The sequence below is a fragment of the Onychostruthus taczanowskii genome, unplaced genomic scaffold (genome assembly GCF_017590055.1).
Source record: "Onychostruthus taczanowskii isolate IOZ18803 unplaced genomic scaffold, ASM1759005v1 scaffold2, whole genome shotgun sequence".
NCBI classification, from domain to species: Eukaryota; Metazoa; Chordata; class Aves; order Passeriformes; family Passeridae; genus Onychostruthus; species Onychostruthus taczanowskii.
Genome location: NW_024499239.1, coordinates 12,242,205 through 12,269,941, shown reverse-complemented (window position 1 = coordinate 12,269,941; position 27,737 = coordinate 12,242,205). Strand labels below are relative to the sequence as shown.

The 27,737-nt window shown below is 37.1% G+C and overlaps 2 protein-coding genes across 2 annotated transcripts; both read left to right on the top strand.

Moving 5' to 3' along the window:
* Positions 1–2: 2 nt before the first annotated feature.
* On the top strand, positions 3–10,398 carry ZCCHC4 (zinc finger CCHC-type containing 4). The gene is made up of 13 exons (XM_041403020.1): positions 3–97; positions 284–402; positions 1,927–2,009; positions 2,707–2,982; positions 3,491–3,571; positions 3,889–3,961; positions 4,445–4,595; positions 5,109–5,209; positions 6,366–6,487; positions 7,047–7,122; positions 7,618–7,669; positions 8,367–8,511; positions 10,160–10,398. Exons 1-13 carry the CDS (start codon positions 7–9, stop codon positions 10,281–10,283), a joined length of 1,494 nt encoding a protein of 497 aa, XP_041258954.1. The 5' UTR covers positions 3–6; the 3' UTR covers positions 10,284–10,398.
* Positions 10,399–10,477: 79 nt separating this feature from the next.
* Positions 10,478–27,156, top strand: ANAPC4 (anaphase promoting complex subunit 4). The gene is made up of 28 exons (XM_041403055.1): positions 10,478–10,643; positions 11,235–11,340; positions 12,219–12,351; positions 12,955–13,029; positions 13,158–13,184; positions 13,288–13,332; positions 14,782–14,866; positions 15,236–15,346; positions 15,918–16,001; positions 16,258–16,344; positions 17,060–17,124; positions 17,218–17,260; positions 17,360–17,436; positions 17,874–17,974; positions 18,056–18,107; positions 18,411–18,466; positions 19,682–19,728; positions 20,648–20,704; positions 20,867–20,923; positions 21,475–21,568; positions 22,228–22,325; positions 22,815–22,876; positions 22,968–23,006; positions 23,093–23,194; positions 23,800–23,877; positions 24,616–24,786; positions 25,966–26,089; positions 26,447–27,156. The coding sequence occupies exons 1-28, from the start codon at positions 10,536–10,538 to the stop codon at positions 26,660–26,662; spliced, it is 2,400 nt and encodes a 799-aa protein (XP_041258989.1). The 5' UTR covers positions 10,478–10,535; the 3' UTR covers positions 26,663–27,156.
* The last annotated feature ends 581 nt before the right edge of the window (positions 27,157–27,737 follow it).

The following is a 27,737-nucleotide window of genomic DNA, read 5'->3' as shown; positions in this document are numbered from 1 at the left end:
GGTGCCATGGCGGCGGCGGGGCCGGGGCGGGAGCGGCCGGGGCCCGCAGCGCTCGCCCTGCTCGGGCCGGCGCCCGGCGCGCCCAGCTGCCCTCACGGTGAGCCGGGCCCGGGGCTCACCTCCCGGGCGTCCCTGTGCTCGGCTCCTGCTGCGCTCCCGGCGCGGGCTGTGTTGCAGCAGCCCTTGCGGAGGCAGTGTTCTGGAAGCTCGGCTCTTGCAGCGGAGCAGTGAAACAGGTCTGCAGGTGTTCCCTGCGTTATCCTATCCTCGCGTTTGTCCCTAGGTCCTGCACTTCTGTTTGTGAAGACCAGCCAAGGAAAAGAGGAAGGAAGAAGATTCTATGCTTGTTCGGCTTGTAGGGATAGAAAGGATTGTAGCTTTTTTCAGTGGGAAGATGAGAAGGTAAGAGAGCACTGCTTAAGGCTATGCTGAAGACTCAGGGCTACGAAGGGAGGCAGAGGTCTGGAGCGCCTCTCCTGTGAGGAAAGGCTGAGGGAGCTTGGGTTATTCAGCGTGGAGAAGAGAAGGCTCCGGGGAGACAGTGTAGCAGCCTCCCAATACTTGAAGGGGGCCTCCAAGAAACCTGGAGAGGGGCTTTTTGCAAGAGCATGTGGTGGATGGGCAAGGGGTGATGGCTTTAACATGAAGACGATAGGTTTAGATGAGATATTACTGTGAGGGTGGCAAGGGACTGGCAGAGTTGCCCAGAGAAGCTGTGTATGCTCCATGCCAGGAAGTGTTCAAGGCCAAGCTGGGTGGGCTTCTGGATAACTTGGTCTGGTGGGAGGTGCCCCTACGCATGGCAGGAGGGTTGGAGCTAGAGGATCTTTATGTCCCTTTCAACACAAATCGTTCTATGGTTTTATGAAACTTTGGCGATTTTTTCATCTGCTTAGCAATTTTAAAAGTGTATTTTATTCTGGAAATCTCTGGCAAGTGCTATTTTCTAAGCTTTGTGTAATGATTGATATTTAGCTGAGCACTTATTTCTGTCAGGAGAGTGTGTTTCAAGTAGAGCTTTCAAGAAAGGCTGTGTACATTTTGAACAAACCTGGCGTTTGTTATTCTATTGCCAAAACATAAAGGAAGTTGGGCAATGCTATACAATGTTGAACAAAATTGGGTACTTCTGATCCCTAAATGCCCTTGTTTCCCCTGATTAAGATAGAGAAAATCTATTGGATACAAACAACAGTGGGGTATACAAAATGCTGAGATGGTGGGGTTTGGCATGATGCTCAGTAGTCTCAAAATATCTGCAGCAATTTCTCTTTTCTCAATTTTCTCATTCATTTTGAGTATTACTTGTATTATGATGTCTTTTCTTGAACTGAATTTTACTGTCTCCTCCTTTAAGCAAAACAGTTCCATAAGTTTTGACCAAATGTTTTGAAACTCTGTTGTGAAACTATGAGTATGTTTTGTGGGAACAAAGTAGAAGACTCAGAGAAGAGAATGAGAGACTGAAATGTTAAAGACTCAGGTGCAGATCGTAACAAGGAGCTGTCATGCTTGTAAAATGATTTCACATGAAAGACTTGGGCAACATTTCTACTGTCATCAGTTTTTCAGGATCAGATCACAGTTCTTCAGAGGGAGCACAACTGCTGGCACACATTAATAGAAAGGATGGCTCTTTCTGTCTTCCTCATAATCACCTTTTGAGTTTTTCTCTGTGTATTGCATGTGATAGGAAAATGAAATGCACAGTTTAAGTTCACAATGAGAGGCTTGTGTTGTTTTGCAGCGTGCCCCTCTGCTGCAGGCATACTTGTTCTTCTAAAACAACAAATGTGATTATTTTTCCTTGCAAAGTAGCTAAAGCATGAGACCTTTGATGCACCCTTTTTTCATGTTGACATTTGATGTGCCACACACAGCATTAGCTGTTAGTTTTGTAACTTTTCACGTATGCACATTTTACAGGTGTCAGAAACTAGGCTTGCAGCACGTGAAGAATATAATAGAAGTCATCAGCCTTGTTTTACACACAGACAGAACGTGGACAGGTATTTTTAATGTGTATTTTCTACAGTAAAGATGTAGTAATGCAGGTTTAGGTACTCTGAATGTAGAGATAACATTTCAGGATTCTTTAAAATATGCAAAGATGAATTTGGGCAAATAAGAATTGTTGTATGGCAGTGGAAAGGAAATAGCAGGAAACACTGAACTAGAGCATGGTGTTTTCAACCCAGGAACTGGGGTGGAGGGGCTTGGGTTTTTTTGGGGTATGCATAGTCATTCCTGTGTTAGTGCTCAGTTAGTTAGTGCTTACAAGAGGTCACTAGGAATTTCTGTTAAAAAAAAAATTTATTCCTGACTTCAGTCTGCAAAAGTAACAGGCTTAACATTGTGAAAAGAAGCAAAGGTAACATAGCAGCAAGTGATATCTGAATTTTGTGTATAAACATACAGGACTTTGCTGATAGTTGATGGAGTCTTCACTCTGTAATCCAGTTATTATATAAAGATTCCCACTATATTTGGTGACAATATTTTATGCATTTCAAAGTGTCCTTTGAATATTTTTTTTTTAAATAATACTTCATTCTCGTGGAGTTTTGTGAGAGCAGTGTAAACTGCATTGTCTGTGTAAATGTCTGAACTCCTAAAATATAAAAAAAAAGCCTCCATAGTTCCCCTTCCTATCTTTGATAGAGGTATTTCCCAAACTTTGTTCCCTATTGTCTTTTGTATTTAAAGGTACAAGAATTTTGTTCTGTTGCCGTTATCAAAGAGGAGGTTTTGCCAGGAATGCCAGCAGTTGCTACTGCCAGCAGAATGGGAAAAACACTCAGATCACCAGTTCCTGTGTGATATCACCACTGCCCAGCTGAAAAGTCCAAGTCAGCTTCTGTATCCACTGGAGAATAAAAAAACAAATGCACAGTATTTATTTGCAGACAGGAGTTGCCAGTTCCTACTGAATCTCCTTAAAGATTTAGGATTCAGACGAGTGCTCTCTGTTGGAACACCCAGGTACATCACTGAGAATTGTTACACTTTCAAATAATATTTCTCTCTCAAAACTGTACAGCTTCTAATGATTACATAGTCAATGATTCTCCCATAGTAAGAGGTTCACTATGCTTTAATTGGTTGGGGTCCAATCCAAGCAATTGGATATATCCAAGCATCTAGTGGGGTCTAGTTTTGAACTTACAAGATACCAGACAAGAACGTGGCAGCACTGCAAATAACACACACACTTCAGATCTCTTTGGTAGTTGTGGAAGTGACATTGAGTTTCTTACCTTATGCTTTTTTGTGTGCACTGATCCTGGAGACTCCACCGACTTCTCATCTTTCAAGACTCACCTATTTTTCTCACTTGGAGTATAGGTCAAATGGAATCATCTAAGTTTAGACTACTCTGTTTTTTCTATCTGTTTGGTTTATGTTTAGTAAAGTACCTGGCATTCTTGTCTTGCAAGATCATTTCTGAAGTTGATCATTATGTGTTAAATTTCTTCCAATTGTACTTCAGGCTTCATGAAGTGATCCAGTCAAAAGCATCACAAGAAGAAGAATTCAATGTTAGAAGCCTTCTGCTAGATATTGATTTCAGGTAGGTTTTAACAAATGTTTATGTACCTGAAGAACATATACAAAGATTTGTATTCTTACTGCTTTAAGAGATAAATTGGTGGTTGTTTTCCCTTTCTTGTCTCTGCATCTCTGTTCCTGTACGCATACACAAATGATATCCAGTTGATGAAAAAAGTAATATACTTAATAATTTCTCAGTATTGGTATGTGTCATCAGTAATCAGAACCCAAAGATTATGTTTTTCCTGAGGCCTGTTTTCACTCTTAGGTATCCTATCTTAGGATAGACAAAAAGTTATTTATATTTTTCTACTCCTATCAAAACTTATTTTACAGGTATTCACAATTTTACACAGAGGATGAATTTTGCCACTACAACATGTTCAATCATCATTTCTTTGGTGGAGAGGTAAGGCCAAGTATTTATTGAGTGCTTTGGTAAAAAAGTGCATGTTGTTGATGCAGAATTTTGTAAGAAACTCATGACTAGTCTAGTAGAAAACACCATGGGAAAACATTAATTCATTAAGAACATTTTAATAGAAGCAGCAATTAAGGTGTGTAAGCAACATTAGATAGCATAAATTTAATAGTCAATTTTGAATTGAATGGAAGAGAACTACAGAAAAGGAGGCAGTTTCGTTCTTTGATTTTCAGTAATGTTTTTATATGTTAGCTGAACAAGCCACTTGTTTTCAGTCCTTCAAATCTAGGTGCATTTTTTGTGGTGTTTCTTTTTAATGCTACCTAAGAGGAAATTCACCTCCACAAGAGGGAAGCAAAGTCCCATCTTTAAAGTAAAAACTTCTGCAGTGATCGGTTTATTAGCAGAGACAATATGTGTACAGTTCTTGAATGATGATTTCTGGAAATTAACCTCAGTTTCTTACAGGCTGCACGTGAAACTTGCAGGAAATTCTTGTGTGAAGAGAATGGTAAAAGAGTCATTATGGTAACTGATCCCCCATTTGGAGGTTTAGTGGAAGCACTGGCTTCTAGTTTTAAAAAACTGATGGCAATGTGGAGTGAGACAGAAAAAGAAGGTATGTATTACAGGAAGATGGGTGGCTTGTGCTGTAACATCACTTTAAGGAAAAAGTGCCTATTTATAAGTCTGTGACTGTTGCTACTCAGATGAATGTGAGCTCACTCATGTTATAATTTCTAAAGATGAGCTATCATGTACCTAATTTACTCTCCTTATATTTTTAGTTCAGTAATGCCCAATTCTCAAATTCTATCTTAAAAACTTTTCCTTTTTTTTTTTTTCCAATCTACTTTGCAATTAAAATGGACTTTAAAGGTAGAGAAAAGCTATCAAACTTTTCAGTACATTTTCTTAGCAACCTAAGTAGAAGTCAAGAGTTTAGTTATATGGCACTTACATCTCCACATGTAGAATATGCCAAAACTTTCTGTTGCCTGAGAGAACTAATTCTTCTGCCCAGCATGATGTACATATCCATGTTTATGTATTTGAAATGTTCGCTGTAAATTTCTCATGCTACATGTGCTATGTTTTTCTCCTATGTACACCAAAGTTTTTTCATTACTAGATCATGACAACAGAGAGATGCCCATGTTCTGGATATTTCCATACTTCTTTGAGTCTCGCATTCTTGACTTTTTCCCAAGCTTCAGTATGATGGATTACCAGGTATGGCTGGACCCAGTGAATCTGCTAAATGCCAGTTGTGTGCAATGAGTGAAAGCAGGTGCAATGGCAGTGATTCTCTGTAGCTGGGCCTTGTTCATGTGAAGCCTGGATTCTGTATTTCTGTTAGTTATATCTGTGATAGATCATGTTCCTGTTACGTGTCTTTAACTCATCTGTCATTTATCCATGAACTCATTTCTTTTGGCAGGATTTCAGCGTAACAAATTTGCACTAATTCTGACAGGTGCTTGTTGCAGATGTGAGAGGTGGTGAAGAGTATTTCATTCTTCACAGATGTTAAATGTCAGTGGGTAGTGCCCAGATCTAGAAAAAAACACCCAAACATATGTATTACAAAATTAAGGTCTTTCATCTCCCAACTACTGGGATCAGAGTACAATTACAATGATGGAAATGTTTGGAATTGCTTAATAAGTGAACTTGTCAGTGATAAAGCAATGATCTGGCATCAGCTTCTTCAATATTGTATCCATTCTGTGCATAGTTTAGGCACACATACTTCAGTGTGTTTTGAGAGCTCAGTCATGGTATTCATGATGCTAAAGGTTTATTTTTTCATGTAACAACTCTGCATTAATTTTGGTATTGATGTTCTGAACAATGTGTCTTGTAGAATGAAAATTGTTGAAGAAAATGGAAAACTCATGCTAGGCTAGACTGCATTTCTGCCAGTGTTCAGAGCTGAGAGTTTTTGTTACAAGTCTCTGAAGGCAGTGCTGGAAAAAGCAGGCTGATTAGATTTGCAACTTTGTAACTTTTCTGAGATGGGTTAAAATGTCATCTCTTGTACTGACAAACCAAGCTTTATAAATCCTTTTTTAATAGCAGGTTGCTCTTGTAATCAACTGAAATGTTATCTTACATATCCCATGCAAATGAATAAGTAAATAAAAAGGAATAAGTACAATATGATTATTGAAGTGTTGGGAGTCTAGCCTAATACTATGTTTGCACAAATTTACAGGTAAATCAGTCAAAAAACTTGATGTAGAATTTGTAATCTGATTTGGGGTTAGAGTCTTGTAAATAAACACAAACATTTCAGAAGGCACTTAGAAAGATAATAAATATGTAAGTAGCTCTTCCTGTGCTTGGCATTCAGTTTAAGAATTTTTTTATGGTTTTATTTTTCTAGGTAGACTATGATAATCATGCACTGTATAAACATGGCAAGACAGGTCGTAGACAGTCTCCTGTCCGTATTTTCACGAACCTTACCCCAAATATGATTGTGCTTCCTGAAGAAGAGGGATATAGGTAAGATGTATTAATGCTCAGGTGACTTTTGAAAGAGTGTCTTTGTTCTTAATTAGGGCATAAAGTCTCCAAAGGAGTTTGGGATGGTGCTTTTCCATAGTGTCTTGCCTAACTTGGATGCCAGGCCTAAGACCACATTTTTCTGTCTCATTCTAAAGTTGCATATTATATAAACCATATGTAGGAGAGCTGAAATGTCTAAAAAGACGTTTAAATTTTTTAATGTGGAATGATTAGATTCCTTATTTTTTCTGTAAGAAATACTGTCTACATCTACAATACAATTTTACAGCTATGTCTGATAATCAGCTGAAAATACAGTAGTAAAAAATTTAACTTGTAAGAGAAGCATCAAGGACAGAGGAATTTAGTTTCATTTACTACTGAATTTTACTGTATGGATGTACTGTGTGTAAATGGCCTAAGTGGTCGTTTATGCAGCAAAGATAGAATTTTTAATTCAACAAAATGATTATGCAGTCCTTGTATTAGTTGTTAAGATTGTATAAAATTAATTGTTTTGTGAGCAAATAGTGGACCAGTACATCTTTTTCCCCAGATTTTGCACTGTATGTCAGCGATATGTTAGTTCTGGTAACCAGCACTGTGAGATATGCAATTCGTGTACATCAAAAGTAAGTATTTTCACTTCTTTCTGAATTGAAGTCTTAGCAGTAGTTAGATAACAACCTCTGTAATACTTGCTTTGGTAGAAACCTGTTCTGATACTGAGTTCCATGGGAAACTCAGAGCAGTTCAGTTTCATAGACTTATTACCTTCACAGTACATTTTCCATAACCCACTGGGAATTAATTTCTCTTTCCCTAATTCCTTTGTGTTGCAAAGAGGACAGGACAAGTTTGCTGCTTGCCACTTAGACCAGAACGTACCCAGCTGTGGTCTGTTGACACATGCATTTTTGCTTATGCTTTGAAGTTTTAGAACTTGCCAATTTCAAAATTTCATCTGTGGTTTTCACAGACTCTCAGGACTGTTGTTTCTCAGTTACAGTCCTTCCTACAGAGGAGTTGTTCCTGTAAACAGTGGGGACCATACATGAGTAGTTCTGTTTTAAGATAGAATCAGTGGGGGGGTTCAATAAACAAAACCATTTATTTGCCTTTTGTAGGATGGCAGACGATGGAAACATTGTGTTCTTTGCAAAAAATGTGTAAAGCCCTGTAAGTACAGAAAAATATTTTCTAAATAAAAGTGCATTTAGTCCAAAGAAACTGAAATTCCGAAGCAGAAGAGAAAATATTCTGTGAAAGAAGTGAAATGTAATTCAGAAGACACAGAATAAACAAAAAGTCTCAATTTCACACAAGCTACTATTCTTTAGTTTAGCTGTACTTGCACTCTGTGGGAGTGGAATAAATTCTTGCCAGGTCACACTGAATCCCATTTATATTTATCATGGCAAAACTGAAATATTTCCATTTGTCATATAAGTATTTCCTAATTTTCTAAACTTTGAATTTCCTAAACAAGTAGGCAAGTACTAAAATGTTTGAGAGATCATGATAAAATTATGCTTCATGCACAAATTTAGTCGTATTTATACCTCTGTATAAATTGCTGAAGCCATTATCTTTGTTACTGTGACAACAATCAAAATCTGTAGAGTACATTGTAACATCTGCACTATTTTTGTTTCGAAGATGACACGCAGGATAAAAGTTGTAATGGCAAAGTAGTTCACACTTAATTCGACAGTATATCTAGTTATGTGATAAGGGACCAGAAAATGACTACATCTATCTTTGTAAAGCTAATCCAGAATTAAAAACCTGATAATGTAGCCTATATTAAAGCTTAGTTTCAGAACATTCATTCTAAACTTTTCCAAGATCATAAATCGTGTTATTTCTTTTGCAGCTTGGTTTCACTGTAACAATTGCAACTGCTGCACTCTTCAAAAGCACAGCTGTGAGAAGACTGAGGCTGGCTGTTTCGTTTGTGGCAAGGCAGGTCACAAGCGCAGTGCCTGTCCCAGTCTCTCCCGCAGCAGAGCAGCTTGGCAGTAAGTGTCATATTGCATTAATACAGTAAAATACAGCATGCAGATGAGATGAGATCTTATGGCATGGAATCAATTCAGAAAAAGATGATTTTGCGCTTTAGGTGCTTTCCCTGTTGCCCACTTGCTGCATTGCTGGGGAGTGTATACTGAAGGGAGGGTGTGATAAAAGGCAGGTCACTTACTGGGGCTCCCAATTCCCTGTCTGTGGGGTTTCTTTCAAAACTGATCTGTATGGACTGCAGACTTGGTGACTGGTGCATGGAGCTCTGTCAAGATGAATGAAAATTGACGTAATGGAACACTTTTATCCCCTTTGAATTCCTCATGAAAGGGCAGAGAAAAGAGTCACTATAATAAGAGTCACTAAAAGTCACTAGTTATTCCTTCCTGTCTCTTTTGCTTTGCTGTTGCATATTTTGCTTTTTTCCTTCTGGTACTTCAGGTGCTTTTTGTAGTATGATCTAAATCTCCACCATTAATGAGGATCACACTGAGTACTTTTATTCTTCCATGACTTTCCTTTTGTTACATACAGAACAACACTGTACATATACCTGTATGTATCAGAGATAAATGATGTGTGGTTGTCTTCAGATGGAACTAACTGAAAAGAGGAAATGGGATTTGCTAAGCGATGATCCAGCAGATGGCTCAGTCTTTCCAGTTCAGGATAATTGATTGCACTTCTATTAATTCCTCTCCAGAGTAGTGGGTTTTTCTGTGATTTTGGACTTGAATGGCTGTAGCAGTGGAAGGCAAATTTTCCCTCCCAAAAGCTGTACCTATGTTACACAGTGAGACTCAGACCATTACCCTCTTGGATCAGTATCCAGAGACTCGTCAGATGCCTGCTGGATGGCAGATGGGTACAGGTGTATTGCTTCATGTCCTACTGGTACTTAACTGGGTTTTGTTTAGGGAGTATTAAACACAAAAAGTTTCATTTTATATATCTCTCATAAAAATTCCATCTCTTAATGTTTCTTTTTCCTTTGCTAAAAAAATTAAAAAGGATGCTAAAAGAATTTCATGAAACCTGATCTGTTTTTTTCTGTCAAGGAAGATACTGTTCTGGCAGTTGTGCCAGAACGGTTTTAGTACTTTCAGGCCATCAGTTAGTTCTTTTGCTGATTCATTGAAGGAGGTAACTGAGTTTTCTTTTTCTAATGAAAATTTTGTATGTTTTGTTGTAATTACTCAGCGTTTTGCATTATGATGTCTTTTGTCAGAGACAGGAAACAAGCCACTTGCTAGTTGTATTTAGGTCCTGTACTAATTGCAAGATGCTTCCTAATGGTGTTAAACGTCACATACTTTCTTCTAAGTCTTTCTATTATATATTCAGCATGAAACTCTGTGTGTGCTATTTGTACTCAATGAGTGAGTTTCTTGTTTTCAATATCTGTGTAAATTTAAATGCTGAATAAATACATAAAATGAGTGTATAATGGCAATAAAGTGGACAGTTTTGTGAAGTTGAAAGACCATAACATTTTGAGATGTAATGTTTGTTGTACTTTTTGTGACAGTACTTCACATACTGTCACATAATTCATATACTTATTTAGAATACTAGCAAATGTATTTGTACAGAGAAGTATGTTTTTCATTTTATTCTAATCTCTGTGTTTCTTTTTTTGCTTTACAGACCTGACAAAAAGAAAGGGCAGAAATCTCGAAATAGAATAAAAATGGGGATCTGTAAAAGATTAGCTATGAAACATGCCATATTCTCCAAGAGGAAAGTAAAGAATAAGAAAAAAAAGACATGACTTTTCTTGCTGCTACATAGTTGCTAATTTATTTTTTATTGTCAGCCTTTTGTTCCATTTTTTTAAAAACTTAAGTGCTAACATCCAGAATAAAACCTGATTGAATTAAGTGACAGTTCCTTTATTATACACGCCCCGCTGCCGGGATCCCCCGCCCCGCTGCCGAGGCCCGCCCCGCTCGTTGCCGCGCGGGAGGCGCCGCCCCCGGAAGCGGGAGCAGAGGCCCGGCGGGCTCGGCAGAGCCGTGCGGCCATGCCCGCCTTCAGGCAGGTGGGCGAGAAGCAGCTGCCGCAGGAGGTCGTGTTCATGTCCTGGTCCCCCAAAAGGGACCTCATCGCCCTGGCCAACCGAGCGGGGGAGGTGAGTGCGGGTGCCGGGTGAGGAGCACGGGAGGAACGGGCGCTGCCTCTCCCTGCAGGCCCAGATGTCTTTGCTGTTGCTTGGGGCATGTTTCTCGTAAGCCTGGCCAGGCATTTAAGGATAGCAGTTTTGTAAATCAAGCGTCTTAATACTTACTGCTCCTTCATTTTTTGCATTCTGATTGCCGAACAAATTCACGTATGATGCGCTCCTCGTTTGTTTGTGGGATTTTAAAGTGCATGGAAGTTCCTATTTAAATTAAATGTAATGTTAAGTACTTTTCCCCTGCAACTGCAGTGTGCGATCATGCATGAAGACAAGACTCGTGCTTTTGGGCTGTCTGCTAGAGAGCTGATAGGTAACCCTGTGGGCTGGGAGCTTGTATCCTTATGCAAGGCTCAGCTTATTTCTCCATACTGCTGTAAACTGTGTGCTGCCCTCTAAAAGAGCATAGGAGTGAATTGTCTGCTAGAGGAGCAGGTGGTGTTTAAAACACAGGAGTTAAAAACTGGTGAAAAACACCGTGCATCTTGAACTTTTATTATCGGGAGAATGTGGTTTAAGTTTGTCTTTAATGCATTTGCTTTGTAGGTTTTACTTCATCGGCTTGCAAACTTTCAACGTGTGTGGAGTTTGCCTCCAAATGAAAATACGGGAAAAGAAGTGACTGCTCTTGCTTGGAGACCAGATGGCAAAAGTAATGTCAAGTATATGAGATGATATGGTGTGATAAAACCCCATGGGAAATCATGAATGATGATGGAAATTTTCAAGTAAACTGTGTTTGAAGAGAAGGGTGGCTTAATTTTATGTAGGTTCATTCACAGCAATAGAGAGATTAACACTGTTGAATGCAATTGCAAGAAGGATTTGTAAGCCGTATTTATGTGTCAAATGCTGCTTTTCAGAGTATAGCAAAATTTCAACCTCCTAACTAAGCAGGATATTTTGTATGAACTACAAAGTTTACTGAGGGGGAAAGAAGCTGTCTGATCAGGATTGATTGAAGAGCTTAGCTTACTTAGCAAAGGCAAAATTTCGTAGGCTAAAATTGCTGTAATTATCAACCAGAGAAGAAAAAAAAGTCTTTTCCTTATTAATAGAAATAATGTTGAAATTAGTTGCTTAATAAACTTATGCCAGAAATCAGTTAATTTTTGCTTCACTGGAGGTGGGAGAAGGGGAACAATCTTCTTCCATGACATGTGGGTATAAACTACCTACATTGTTTTATGATGGCATCTGAAGAGTTTAAGAAACTTCTTTTTAAGCTGATTACCTGTGATTATAAGGAAGTAAATACAGAACCCTCTGCCTGCTATTTGCTATTATGAATGAAGAAAACTAGGAAGAAAGTGGTGCAAAAGTTGCTCGGCTACACCTAATTTGTGTTTTTTGTCCACCAGACCTTTCTGGTGGACAAAAATATAATATTGGACTCAAGTTGTCAAGATTGGAAGCCTCTACTTTATCAGAACTATTGTTAAAGGGTTAGAAGCATGTTTGGTTCTAGGTCAGTGTAAAATACACATTTTGCATATTGGGTATTTATACATTTTTCTTGCCTTTCTGTAGTTTTGGCTTTTGGCCTTGCTGATACCAAGCGGATTATTCTGTGTGATGTAGAAAAGCCTGAAAGCTTGCACTCCTTCTCTGTGGAGTTGTCTATTACATACATGCATTGGATGGAAGTAACTGAGGAAAGCAGGTGAGTCTGAAAAGAGATAAAACACAAGCCATGTAATGCCACCTTACTGATAATTTATACTTGTAATGTTACAAGCAGTCACATAAAGTAATACAGTATTCCACAGCTGTGGGGTTTTTTCACCACTTGGCTAAAATTTTCCTTTTTTTTTTAGAATAGACACTTCTCATATGCTTATTTTTAGTGCTGATACCTTAGTCTTGTGGTTCTTTAGGTAATATATTAAATTTCAGCATGATCTTGTGCTTCTCCTTCTTAAGAGCTGCTTAATCTAGTGTTAGCTTGTACAGCCTGTTGCACTGCAGTTTTGAGAGAGTTTAAACAGCCTCTGACAGTAACTGCTTTACAGGCAGTGAAGGATTTGGTGACAAGCCTCTGAGCCAGCAGATACAAACTTTATTCACTGGAAATAATAAAAGATCTTGAGTTCTTTTATTGATTTGATCACTTGATAATTTTTTTATGTGACCTTTAATAGTTTATCCTCTGATATTTGTAATTTTTATATGCATAATGCATTGAATATGTACTCTGGAGTTGAAAAGAAAGTCTCTTCTCATTTTTACAGCGTGGGTAATAAAGACAGTATTACGTCTTTTTCAGTGTTCTCACTTCCTTTTACAATGCTGAAGATGAATCAAACCTCCTTTTGCCTAAATTACCAGCACTACCAAAAAAGTAAGTGTTACTCTAGTAAGCTTGAGGAAATACCATTTGTCATTTGTTGTCAGTGTTTTGGTTATTCATCTTTAATGCTCTACAGCTATCTGATCATTGTTACTGAGAGTAATTTTTTTTGTTTTCAGTTACAGTACCACTGCAAAAATTTTCAGGTAAGAAATTGTCATATTATAACTCACTATATTTTCGTTTTATTTTGTTTTCTGGTATTGAGAAAAACTACATAAGCCCTAATCACATGTTTTGTATTTTCAGTGAAGAAAAGTCAGATGAGATTATGAAGCTTCTGGGTGATGTCAGGTAAATTCTGGTTGTGGGTTGGTAGTTGAGTTTTTTTGTTTAGTTGCTTTTTTAAAGGGTTAAAATAATGGATAATTGAATTTACTGTTATTTATAATTGTTTATTAAGTCTGAGAGAAATTATATGGAGTATATTTTTATGTACAAAGATAAAGTTCAAAGACTGTATTAAAGCTTCCATCAGTCACCTTTTCTCCTTAGTTTAGAGGGATTATAAGGCAGTTTATCAGTAACTGCTGTTGGTGTTATATCTTCGTAGCAGATTTCTTGGGGTGCATTTGAAGGCTGATTTATGTGTTACTTAAAATGGTCTTGGAGACATTTTTGAATGCTTGTTCTATACAGAGAATTCCCGGGGGTTTGTATGAGTGTGACAAATCTAAAATTAAAAGTAGCTCTGAAACTAACTGTATCAGTGTTACTTTAAAATAAACATCTGTTATTAGGGGACAAATGAAGGGCAGCTGGTGGAAGTGTAATTTAGCAGACTGAGACTGGCTTTGTGCAGTGCCTTTTACTGCTTTTTTGAGGGGGGCACTTAATGTGTGTGCCTTGTTTTTTCCATTTCACTGTTCCTTACAGTCTCACCACACAGAACAACCACCCTCCTTAATTCTAATCTGCATTTCTGTCTATCACCAGTTACTCCTTTTTAAAACTTGATAGCTCTCCTTACAGTAGGATTTCCTTGCTTGGGAGAGAGTGAGCTGTCTGTCAATTCTCTCTGCTCTCTTCATCTGCTCAGTTAATCAAACCAAAAGTTTTTAAGATACTATTTTCCTAAGTTCTGTGTTGGCTTTAACAGAAATATGCTGTTTCAATGTATATTTATTTAGATATGTAACAGGCAGAAGTTGCAGTTAATTTTCCTGTATTTGTAGGCTTTTTCCCAAGTCAGTGTAGCTCATTGGTGTTAATAAGTGAGGAAAACATAGACCTGTCTGTCCCAGACTGTATCTTTGAACTGGGTTTCTGTTTCTGATGCATTTCTTACTTCTGTGGCTGTTATTGCTGCCACCTCCATTTCAAATGTTCATTGTCTTTGAGGTGCTGAGGAGTGCCACTGAGTGCCTGTGACAAACTCACTCTGCATATAATCAGGGTAATTCAAATTAGCTTTGCAATAACGCTTTGTAGCCTGCATTGGTAAGGGGAAGGTTGCTAGAAACTTGTTACTTTTATTGAAAAAGGACTCTGTGACTAAACTGTGCTATTATTTCCCTATTCTCTCAGTTAGTGTAGTAATTAATGCTCTTAATATAAATGTTAGAGGCAGGTTTTATCAATAAAATCCAAGCTAATTTGTTAGTTTGTTTTTAAATTTCTTGAATTGTGGAAGGTAACAGTATTTCCTTTTGTGCAGGATGGAATTTAAGTATTAAGAATTATACCTGTGTGAATTCAAATTTTTTTCAGTATGCTTATCAACACATTCTTCTATTTTTATAGACTTAATGCTCTTGTCCTTGGTGGCAGCTCAGGATTTATTGAGATATATGCTTATGGAATGTTCAAGATTGCTACAGTAAATGGGGTATGTTTGGTTCCTTTCCATATTTTTTCTTCATAATACACCAAACTACAGCTGAATTGAATGAAAATATACATATGCTTAAACATAAGTGAAACTGGGCTGCTGAATTTAAAGAAACTAATTGATTGGGTTGTTTATTGTTGGTTATTGATGGAAAGACCTTGTAACTGGGAAATTAAACTCTTATTTCAAAATGTACTGTTAATACACAACAAAAAGAACAAGTTTGTTCCAGAGCAGTAGCTGAAAATTACACTTCATTTTTACATGCCATTGAACACAGTCATCTTTGTATGTCAGTGTGTTAGAGCAGTAAATGTCTTGGAGGAAATGAAATGTTTTATTAACTTGTAAACTGGAATCCTTCAGGTGGCAGGTTCTTGTCGTGGACTGTGTTTGTCTAGTGATTTGAAATCACTGTCAGTTATCACAGAGATACAAAGCTCTCCAGACAGTGAAGCAGAGATAACATATTTTCAGGTAAGTAAACTAATTTAAAAATGTTTTTTAAAAGTAAAACTGCTTTTTAAATTACATTCTGGTAGCTTTATTGCTTTCCTATTATAACAAAAACTGCCTGAAATTACGTTCTGAAATTAACCCTGGTTTAGCTTCTGAATTTATGATGTTAATATGCAGTTTCACTGATGAGGCTGACAATGGTGATCTGAGCCATTCTTTTAAAATACTACTTTTAGAATAATGTGAATTTATTCAATTACAGTTACAGTTATTCAGATTTTCTCCATTCTGCACGCAAGGGCATAACAGCAATGCTTTTGATTATCCTATCTTTCCAGAACAGTCATCCTTAAAATTATTGCTGTTAGAACTCCATAATGTGGAACTTTATCAGGGGTTTTTATAGATGTATTAAAAATAGTTATTGCTTCTTTGAATTAAATGTATATTCCTTTTAAAATCAACCTGAAAGAGTTGAGAATGAAGAGATTTTCTGTGAGTCCTTCCAATCTGTCTTTTAATTTCTGTAATCTATATATTGTTAAAAGACAAATAATCTGTTAACTGCTGCTTTTTTCATTTGTTGTAGTTGGACACTAGTCTGTTATCCAGTTACTTACCTGAGGTAACTCGAATGGCCCGGAAGTTTACTCACATTTCAACTCTGTTACAGGTACAGTTGTGTTTCACCATCCTTTTAGTCTTGTGGTTCTGTAGGCTTTGACATTCTAATGCAAGTGAAATGAATGTTTTGCTCTAAGAAGCTTGAGCTGGTTTTAAGTAAATGTAGAGCTCCAACTTGGAATTTGATAATAAATTTTATATAAGATCTACAGTGTGTATTTCCTTTATATTGTAACATCCATTTTTCGAATGTGTTGTTAAAAGGGAGAAAGGAAATAATACTAATGCCAGTTTCTGTATTACAGTATATAAAGCTGTCATTGACATGCATGTGTGAAGCATGGGAAGAAATACTGATGCAGATGGACTCACGACTAACAAAGTTTGTACAGGTACTGTAGGATTTACCATTGTTTTGGAAAAACACTTTTTGCAGTAGTTCTGTTGTTGTTGTTAGTCTATTACATATCTTAATGTTTAAGCATGATGCCTCCAGATGAGAGTCTCTAAGTTCAGAGACAGCCTGGAAGCTGTTGTGTGTCAAGTGCTCTGATGCTGGCTGAAGGTACCTGTGTACAATCAAGCATAGTTGTATTGTGATACTTTTATTTATTCTGAATTTAAAAAAAAAATTACTTTTCAGCTTGTGCAGCTGTAGATCAGTTGCTTTCTATTTAAGGCTGTGCTCTTTGTACTCAAGTCATTGATAAACTGATCACTGTAAATATTCAGTAACAACACTTACAGCCTAGTTGAGTTGTAGAGCACATCTAATTATCCGTGTTTAAGATGCTATTGGATTTGCTTAAATTTTGTGTTCATTGACCTTGGCCAGAAGTTAATTAATCTTGTAATTTGTTTATTTTTAAAAATAGATTCTTGGTGGCAAACTACTTAGAATTTTTATTGGGTAATGCAGTTGAAAATAACTTGGAATACTAGAGAAATTTCAGTGATTTAAAAATTTTCAGTGATCAGTAGTCTGATTTCAACATTCAAAGATACGGGTGGGTTCTTTGAAATACTTTATATGGAGTATTTGTGAGATAATTTGGTAGGCTGGATTTAATCTCTTCACCAATCTATTTCAATCATTTTGACTGACAGGAAAAGAATACAACCACTTCTGTTCAGGATGAGTTTATGCAGCTGTTGTTATGGGGCAAAGCAAGGTAGTTACTGTTGTTTTATCTGAGTATGCCTTTGCACTTGATGTTGAAACACAAAATTAACTGGCTTTTTGGTTCTCTCCCTACCTTCCTCAGTCTGGAACTTCAGGCATTACTAATGAACCAACTGACAGTAAAGGTATGTTGACATTTTTAAAAACATACTAAACTAATCTATTTCAATATCTTTTAATCATTTTTATGTTAAGAGATCATTATTGTATTTTTTTGTTAACAGGGTTTAAAAAAACTTGGTCAGTCCATAGAGTCTTCCTACTCCAGTATACAAAAGTTGGTTATAAGTCATTTGCAGAGGTAAGTCACAGAATTTCTCATGAATTTTAGATTAAATGGCATATTATATCCTTTGATAAAAGACAATATGCTGTCTTGCTGGTGCTTTCTGTGTTGGTGTGCTGGTGTGGAGATTGTGATCATGGCAAAACATTATTTTACTTTTGCATAGTACAGAACTAGTGAAGTATTTTGGATGATATTCATGGTATATCACCTGTAAATTGCTGCCTGGTGTGTTTAATAGGATCTGTGAAAAATATTCACACTAACTTTAACTGTCATTGAGACAATATTTGACTTTTCCTGTAGTGATACCATGCCTCTTGTTCATGTCCATGACCACCTTATAAAGCTTTGCACTTTGTGCATTAAATAATAAAAACGTAGCATGCAGCAGAGCACTGAATTTTCAGAGTGTGAATAAAAAATTATGCTTCTTTCCTCTGCCTTCCTAGTGGCTCTGAGGCACTTTTATACCACTTGAGTGAATTGAAAGGAATGGCTTTATGGAAACAAAAATATGAGTCTCTGGGATTAGATGCATCTGGAATTGACGGTACAGTAGTGTGTGTGCTACCTACCTGCTCTGATTTCGCTTTTGAAAGGTTAATAATAATGGTTAGCTTTTTTTTTACAGAGGCTATTACTGCTGTTGGTTCTTTCATCCTGAAGGCAAATGAGCTGCTTCAGTAAGTATAAAGTCTGGAGAGTTTAAAAAGCATTCCTATTTGGTCTTGTATTGGAGGAGATTGATGGGCTGGGAATAGAGGAGGTTGGGAGAGTAAGACTCCTCTGTTGGTGGTGAGCTTTCATCTTGTCTCGCTGCATGTCAGACTCATACAACAAGAACAGTCTTACTTGAAGCGTTGCATTGGGCATTTTGAAAAAAACTGACAGTGCTTGCAGGCCTTTCTGAGGTAAAGATGGGACTTAAGCATGAAGCAGCTTGTGACAGTCAGATTTTGTAATTTCTTTTCTTGTTTCTTGTTTAGAGTGATCGACAGTAGTATGAAAAACTTCAAGGCATTTTTTCGATGGCTCTATGTTGGTAAGATTGGTCACACAGTAACCATCCAGTATCTGTTTTATATTGTAAGCATTGAAATGCAGACAAGTAACTAGGCCAGTCTTAGTTATAACCATCTATTTTTTTCTATCATAGAAAATTTCTGGACATATAAAGAGATATAGTTGATGTGGCAAGAGTAATTATAATATTAAACACAGATTATAAATTTGTCAGTTCTCAATTAAACTTAGTATATGCAGAGTGGGTATTGTATATACTTCACCTGTAATACTGCTCCAGACTGTTTTCTGCTTCATGAGCAATTTGCTGGCCTTGATTTGGAGAAAAATAAAGGACTGTTTTTAGTCTACACAAAATTTGAATTGTAGCCTTATTTTCTTTTACTCTGTTCCTTGCTGTTTTGTCCTGTGAAAGCCTAGTTACTTGTAAGGTTCTTCACAGATGTAAACACTCTGAATGTGCACTTGGACTTAGTAGCCGCCTTCAGTTGTGTCTGGGTAGCTGCAGAAAAAATGTTAGAAGGAAGTGAAGCACGCTGTATTTTAGCCTGCCTGTTTTTATAAGTGTTTATGAGTAAGTTTATAACTTCTGTTTGATCTTTTTAGAACTTCTTTACAAAAACTAAGTGGTATTATCTAACTAACTAATTATCTAACTAAGTGATATTGTAAAAGCACCAGATATGCAGTGTTAGCACTTACTACACTTACTAGCAGGAATATGAGAGTTCTAATTTAAAAATTGCAGAAAGCAGAGCTATATAAGTTCTCTGTCATAACATTAGGTTCACTGTTTGTTTCATTTCAGACTAAACAGAGAACTTTATCCAAGCCTTGCAGATTTAAAATTAATCCTGTGCAATTCTCTTAAAACACATTTTTCTGAGCATGACAGTTTTCATGTATTTTATATATATCTATTTTAGTACTCTTAGTATGGACATGAACAAATTCTAATGAGCCCTTTTCATAATAATTTTGTTTCAATCTCATATAGGGCAGAATGCAGTTGGAGAAGATTAAAGATAAAAATTCTTGAAGATTTGTGATGTAAGATAGTCAGACTAGAGAGACTTAATTTCAGTCTTGACTTTTAATTCTTCATCCCAGGCTGTTTTGCTTCTGATAAATTAATCTTTTTTTAACAACAGCAGTGTCTTGCTGCATACATGTGAAAAATTAAGAATATTAGGAAAACAGTATTAATGCAATAAGAATATAATCTTTCCCTCAGCCATGTTGAGGATGTCAGAAGATCATGTGCTTCCAGAGCTGAACAAGGTAAGAGTAACATTTTCAGATAAATGGTGATAGCCTCGATATTCTGCTCATCTTGAAAGCAGAATTAAAGGTTCCTTTTTGTTCCAGAGGGTAGTGTCTGTGTCATTTTTTTGAGAAAGTTGATGCCTGCACATTGACACTAATATGCTGTCGTGCTTGAATTATTTTTTGTTTTCTTTGCTAACACTATTGTATTTAGTACACTGGGTATGCAAGGCCTCTGTATAGCAGCTCTTTATGTGCCCTAAATGATGAAGTTAACCAGAGTGAGATCATGATATCTTTGTCAATGTCCCTATAGAGGAGAGGGAATATATAACAACACAATAATATAATAATACAATAATACCTGCATTGAATTTGCAGCCACCATCATTCTGCCCTCACTCGAGGGCAGAGGTGCCCCAGAAATAGATAGGCTGGAGGAATGGACAGATAGGGACCACCTGCAGTTCATGAAGGACAAAATGCAAGGTGCTGTTGTGGGGTGGGTTGACCCCCTGTGAGTGCACCGCCGGAGCTCATGTGGCTGGGAAGATGTCAGCTCTGCCGAGATGATGTGGGAATCACTGGGTGCACACTGGGCAGGAGCCAGCCGTGTGCCCTGGTGAAGGTGGGCTGGGGTGACCAGGGTTGTGGTAATGAGAGTACGGCCAGGAGGTCAAGGGAAGAAGTTATTGTCCTTATTTAGCACTTGTTGGTTGCATCTCCAGTTTGGGACCATTCTGTGCAAGACAAGAATGGTCTGGGATGAGTTCAGCAGAGCACTTCCAAGCAGGTTGGAGGCTGGAACACTTGCCTTGTGAGCATAGGCTGAGGGAGATGTGCTTGTGCAGCCTATAGAACATGTGTTCTGTGCACATTGAAATGTGTTTCTTACCCTTTGCTTTTCTCACTGTTTTTTTTTTTTTCCTTTTAGATGACTCAGAAAGATATCACATTTGTTGCCGATTTCCTTAGTGAGCACTTCAATGAGGTCAGTGATACTGGTTTTCCAAGTACATGATTTGACTGTATTTTTGCTGACAATAGCTGAGTCTGAAAAATCTTAGAATAAAATAATTTGATCATCTTTCTGTTCACTACTTCTCATTATTTTTGTGTTTAAATGATGGGTTTGTTTGCATTACTTTTTTAGGCACCAGAACTTTACAATCGTAAAGGAAAATACTTCAATGTGGAGAGAGTTGGCCAGGTAAAGAACTGACGAATGAATGCAAAAAGAATAAATGAGAAAATTCTTAGATAGAGAAGCTTTTAAAGTTGTGTCCACTTTGCTTCCTTGGCCTTTTTGCTCTGTGTTGCACATACCAGTAGTGGTAAAAAAGAGTAAATTGTTTCACCTTATTATTAGGAAAATGAGGGTTTAAAACCTTGTAGTTTCACTTTACACATGCTGTATTTTTAGGAAAAGACAAAAATATTTTGCTGCAGTAGTAAAACTCTAAAAGCCAGCTTCAGTAAAACTTATGTTGGTTATCTGTATGGCATTAATCACTGCATTTCAAAACATTTGTGTTCAGACTTGATTTAAAAATCAGTTTCTAAGGAAATATCACCATGTGATCTTAAACAATAGTTGATTTTTCTTATTGTTTCCAGATGGGGTGGAATATTTAGTTTTAAGACTGTGGCATGTTTATTTAACAAGAAATGTTCAATATACTTGCTAGGGGCAATAGTGAAGGTGAATTCTAATGTTCCTTTTTCTTAAATTACAGTCTTAAAAATGTGTTTCTCTTCTAGTACTTGAAAGATGAAGATGATGACCTTGTATCACCGCCTAACATAGAGGGAAATCAGTGGTTTAACTTTCTTAAAGATAGTACTCATCTTAAAGGTAACGTGCTTTCATGAAAAAGAAGTGAATGCAAGATATATGCTGAATGTAACCAGTGTAGAAAAGTTATCTTTTTTCATGCTTGTGAGTTACTTCTGTAGTGCTACTCATTGGTCTTCATCTGAGTGGAGTAAAATAAATGGTCCTTGATATTTTGCACAGGGTTTATGTAGTGGCTTACCCAGAAAATTATCATTTTCTGGATATTGGGAGTTCCCCATCTTTTCTGTACCAGTCTCAGAAGTGTTGGCTTGGAAGGAATCCCAGAAGAGGTCTATTTTTCGGATATCTTAATTCCAGTTCAAGAAAGTAATAGTTATGCTTAGGTTTTACCTGTGAGAAGTGTCCTAACTTGTTCTCTTTCACTGCAGTCTGAGACTGTTTTGTTAATTAGTGGTGTATAGGAAGTAAGAGACTAAAAAGAGCAGATGGTGACAATTATTCTAGTTTAACTTTAGAAACCAAAGACTGTAAAACCCTGACAGCATAAGCTGCGTATAATAGCATTTGCCACAGTTGCCTTTTTCTGCCTATTCAATAAAAGGGGGGAAAATGATAGCATTTTTGTTTGGAAAATAGTCTTTAGAAAATCTGGTTTTAGAGATAATAATTTCTATAGAGATACAAGCATTTTTAAAATTAACTTTGTCTGTTTACAGAAAGCCCACTTCTGTTTCCCTACTATCCTGAGAAATCATTGCATTTTGTCAAAAGGCAAATGGAAGGGGTCATTGATCAGTGTTTACAAAAGCCAGCAGTAAGTTCTGTTTTTACAAATGATAACTTTCTTTTAGGAGTAGTGGTCAACTGAAGGAAGCACTCATGCTTAGCAAGGCCTGAAGCTTTAATCTTTGCCTTTGAGTGCCTATAACTTGGGGCCTTTGGCCAGGGAAAGCACAGTGGGGGATTTTTTTAACATATTCTGTTCACATGATTTTGGGATCTGGTTTTGATGTTAAATACGTGATATGTGTGTGTATGTGCTGTGTACCAAATAACTGTATTATGACTGTGTTAGTTGGCAATACATTATTCTAATATGGAGAAACATGAAACAATTGTATGAAGTGACAGTAGTGTTTGCATTAGGGATGTTTATCCAGGGTAAATATTGGTGGAGTTTTCTTTCAGATGTACTCAGAGGTTGTTGGTAGGTTGGTTGGGTTTTGGGTTTTTTTTCTTAAAAATATGTATAATTATGAATAACTGCCTGCATTTTATGGCCTATTTTTATTATATTTGTTAGGATGTAATTGGAAGGTCAGTGCATCAAGCAGTCTGCATATCTCTCTACAAAGTTTCTCAAAGGTATTTCTTTACTAAAAGCAGCTAAAGAAATGTGCAACTAAAACCCATGCATGAGTAGCATTTTATAAACTGTTCTGTCTTTCCTTTGCAGTGAAGATTCCACACCTCAGTTATTTAAATTACCATTTCTGTAAGTATGCTGTTATTCCTTGTTCCATGTAGTTTACCAGTTATTAAAACTTGATCTAAATTTTCATTTCTTCCCCCACATTGCAGATGGAATGACAAAACATCTAATTTACATTATGTTCTCTTCACCATGTTAGAAAATTCTATTTCTAAAATACACATTTTGAGGAGACATACTGATACTTCCAGGTAAGACAAAAAGAGGGAAAAAGTGGTGTGTGAGCTTTGCCATATTTGTACAGAGACACAATTTAAATCTATTTGTAAAAATAAGGAATGGGCACCATGAATACAATCTCTCTTGAATACTAGAGAAAATTAGGAGTACATTAAGTGCAGTAGGGAGCTGCAGCAGAAGTTTTTGTTGTATTAGACATAGAAAATCTCATCTCAAGACCCAAGATGGTTCTGGGATAAGGAAAAACTGATACTCCATTAGATTGTTGCTAACAGAATAACTTATTTGTGCAACTTCTGAAAAATTACAAAGAATCCTGCTTCCACTGTTGCTTTGTCTTACTGCAAATGGTATTCTTTGGTTAATGTCTTGCAGTTTGTTATTTAATGATGGCTTTCTCTTCTCTGCGTAAGAAGAAGAGATGTAGTTTTCCTTTTGACTCCATTAGTCATGTTTTTCTGAGGAGCAGAAGAATTTAAAAGGTTCCCATCCACCAATCACATAATTTTGGCATGCAGACATGTGTTGTGCTATACCACAGTTGCTGTTAGAGATTTTGGATTCTCTGTGAAGGGAAAGGTTTTTGTCACTGAGACAATTAACTCTGTTGTTCTAGGTCTGTCAGTAATGGGATTCTTGCAGTAGAGTTTGGAAACTTCTTGAACAACAGTATAAATGAGAGCTCAGACTCCAGGTCAGTATATTTGATTTTTCTTGCATATTGCTGAATTTAAAATCATATCTCCTGCTAATTTTCTTGCATTGTTACCTTTGAAGTTAACTCACCTGGGTGAATCAGGGTGTAAGAAATGGCACAGGTGCATGAAGCTGCAGAATAGTGTAAATCTTACTTTGCACTTCATCTCCAAGTCAAGTAAATTTTAGTTTTCCAGTTAAAAATTAAAGCTTTAACACATGTGCAAGAAACAAATCTAGCTGGAAACAAGTATTGTTTATCTCTGTGATATTCTTTAAGTAAGATAAGATTTGGTATGCCTGAATGTAGCCATCTTAGAAGGCATATGATAGACTAAACTCACCCTTTTCATGTAGAAAAGCCAGATGTGATTTGCCCTCAGTACCTTCAGCTGTATTTCAAATTTCCTTTGGTATTTATGTTTGGTGTTTCTTGTGTTTCATCTGAAATGTGAAGGTTGCTTACAAACCCTTACAAATGGTAAGGGTTTTTTGTGAGTTGCTTTTTTTTCCCCTTCAGAATAATTTTTCCTGCATGATGCAGGAGTCTGCCAGGTTATGGCTATCATTCAGTCATAGCTGCACAACTGACCTCTTTTATTATTTGTAATTATGTACAATGAAGCTCACTGTTAAGTACTGAATACTTTTTAACATGAGTGCTGGTCAACTTTAAAATATTTTAGTTCTGCATTCTCTTATATTACTTGATGCTTTCTAAATTATTTTCCTCTAGATGCTACAGTTGTTTGGATGCTCACTTCTATGATGATGAAACTGTAACTGTAGTTCTGAAAGAGAGTGTGCAACAAGAGGGGAAGGAGAGAGTCTTGGCTCAGCTGCCTTTATCTTCAGTATATACAGATGAGGACCAAGACAGGAAATTCATTTGGGATTCTATGGAAAGGTACTGAAAAACCTTGAGCAAATCTGAAAATGTAGAACTGAAAAGCAAATTAAGCAAATATTGTGATTGTGTACAGTTACTCATATTTTGCACGTGTATAAATATTTTAAAGACAGAAACTCTTATTATGCCAGGAGAGTAGGATGGGGGAGATGGAAGCTTCCTAAATAGTTTGTTTTGTAATTGTTGGTTTTTGGGAGGTCGGTTTTGGTTTTTTTGATACTGATACTACTTCTGTACCTGGCTGTCATGAAATGGAAGGATCAGCTGAAGACACCTTGCAGAATCAGAAATCTTCCTTAGAAGATGCTGACTTTGCTAGTCAGAATACTACAATTTAGGATGTTTTCAGCATATGTGCTCCTATACCTCTGCCTTGTAATAAGAATACAAAGGTATTTCTTGATCTTTCCCTGGTTGCCGCCCTTACAAATATTGTCAGCTTGACCTTAAAACATCAGAACTTGTACTGCTGTCTGCATTGGCAGAGGTAGAGTATCAGGTGAAAGTGAACACACACACAAAGGCCAGTGTAGTTCAATTAGTGAATCCAAACCTTTAGTTTCTGTGTGTTCCTTGGTTTTACTTTTCTCCCATTCTTCTCTGGTGGTTTGCTTAAGATGCATTTTTATTTCAAAATAAACAGCAACACGGAACTGTAAATTAACTTTTTATGCCACAAAGATATTGTGTATTGAAGAATGAACAAAAAATCTTAAAAGCAAGGTCAAAATAATCTTGGCTGCTGTAATAGGTAGGAAATATCTTCATACAATCCCTATGAGTGGGGTAGCGATGCATATTTGAAAGGTCATGGAGGCCAAACTTCTGTGTAAGGAGAGGCACTGCATCCAGGATTGTGTTTGGAAGCTCCTCTTTGTGCAGAGGAGAGGTTTGAAAAAAGCCACCCACATCCTGCTACAGCTGTTTCTTGTGGGAAGATCAGACTTTACAGTTCCCTTCTCACCTGCTGTAATGTTTTTAACTCAGTTGGAACGCGCTGTGTCTCTACAGTTGGATCTCCTGCTCTAGAGTATCATAGTGGCATTGTGATGGTTTCAGAGGCTTATGTGCTTGTTGCATATGATGAAATTTAGACATAAGAAACTGGAGGTTTTTCTTAGAGCTGCAGTTGTTTCTTGCAGAACATCTTTGTGCTTTTTTCCTTGCTGTGTGCAGGCTGGATGAGCGAAGCGGTGAGATACCCACACGTACTGTCTTCTTGGAGAGTCAGTGGAGAGTGCTGGAGAACATGAAAGCTCAGTATGTTTCTGTAAATGGCATTAGAAAAGTTTCTTGTGTGGTAAGTGCAGTATTTCTGAAAAAGTCTTTCTATTAAAGGAAGTGTGCTGACTGAAATGGTATCCTAAAAGTTACCAATTTTTTTTTTTAACAAATAGATTATTTTTTCATAATCTGCTATTAATGTGTCAGGATACAGTCATGCCATAATAGCACAGGATGGAAAAACATTAACAGAAGGTAATAGATCTGCTTGCTTTACTTCTCAGCCTGTAGAGCAATAAAAAAGTTGCTAATTACCTTGAAACCTTAATTTCAAAGATACAGGTTATTTTCAAAGCTATTGGCTGACAATTAAAATGCGGGTGGTGTTTTTACTTATTTGGTCATTAACAGGAACTTCTTACTGTCTCTATAGCTAAGTTCAAACCTCCGCCACATCAGGGTGTTTGAGATGGATGTGGAGGATGATGGGGAAGTTGAGGAAGAAGAGGAAGAAGAAACAACTCAGATTGCAGCTGGGGACCCTGATGAGCCAGATCAGCCTGCAGATGGCCAGGACAATGTGTGTGATGCATCTGCTGAAGAACTACCTGATGAAACTGAAGAACATGAGACAAGTCTGGATCCTTGAAATAGGCTTTGGTAATAGTAAAGGGACAGGACTGAACTGTAAATACTGGTTTTAGTGGCACAAAGAAATTGTGTGTTGAAGAATGAACAGAAAATACTAAAAGCAAGTTCAAACTCTTCCTGGCTGCTACAGTAAGCAGGGACACTATCAGTACTGTCCCTGGGACCGGGAGTGATGTGGAGTGATACATTTGAAAGGTCATCTAACTAGTTAAAAAGTAATCTGACTTCAGGCTGCTGAGATGATGGATCCCATACCTCCTCAAGCAGCTGAATCAAGTTGGAATTCTGTATTGCTTCTCAGCTAAGACTGTGTTCTAGAGTACCTTTATTGACTCTTTTCTGTCTGGGGCACAGCTAAAGCTTTGAAAGCTTTTCTGTTTGCCATTTTTAAAAGGTGAAGAGAAAAAGAAATACCAGCTGAAGTTTTTGTAGCTAGTCTGTTCAGTCCTGGATACTGTTATAAAGATAAAATGAAGTTGTATATAAAACCAATAAAACTTGGGGCCTAATTTTTTGCTTCTCAGACTTTGTGTTCTAGTAATGTGTGTGAAAGTTTCCTGTAGAACGAAAACGTAAGATTGCAAATCAGTTTAGGGCTAGTTAGACAAAAAAATTTAGCAACTGTTAAGTAGGGCTAGTTAGACAAAAAAAATTAGCAACTGTTAATGAAATGTATAGTTTTAAAAGCTCTTTGGATGACATCTGTCCTTGGTTACTCAGCATTTCAATCTATGCAGTTCTTTAGTCCTCAGTGCAATGTGTCTGTGCAGTGCATGATTGGTCAAATGTTTGTATGTCTCAGCCTTCTTAGTTTCTGTGAATTTGTTCCTGAAAGCCTGTTTTCTCAGTCTGGAATGTTTTGTAAGAAAAAATTCAACAGAGAGTGTATTTTTTTATTCTGATTTAGCACTGGGAGTTGTGCACAGCTCTCAGCATAATCATGTTACTTGCAGTGGATATATTACTGTAGGCATGATGTAGTGCTAAGCAGTAGGAACTGGAAACAGGATTTAGAAATCTAAAATGCTTTCTTCTTCCCTACTAGCTGCCGTTCTTAACGGACTTAAAACTCA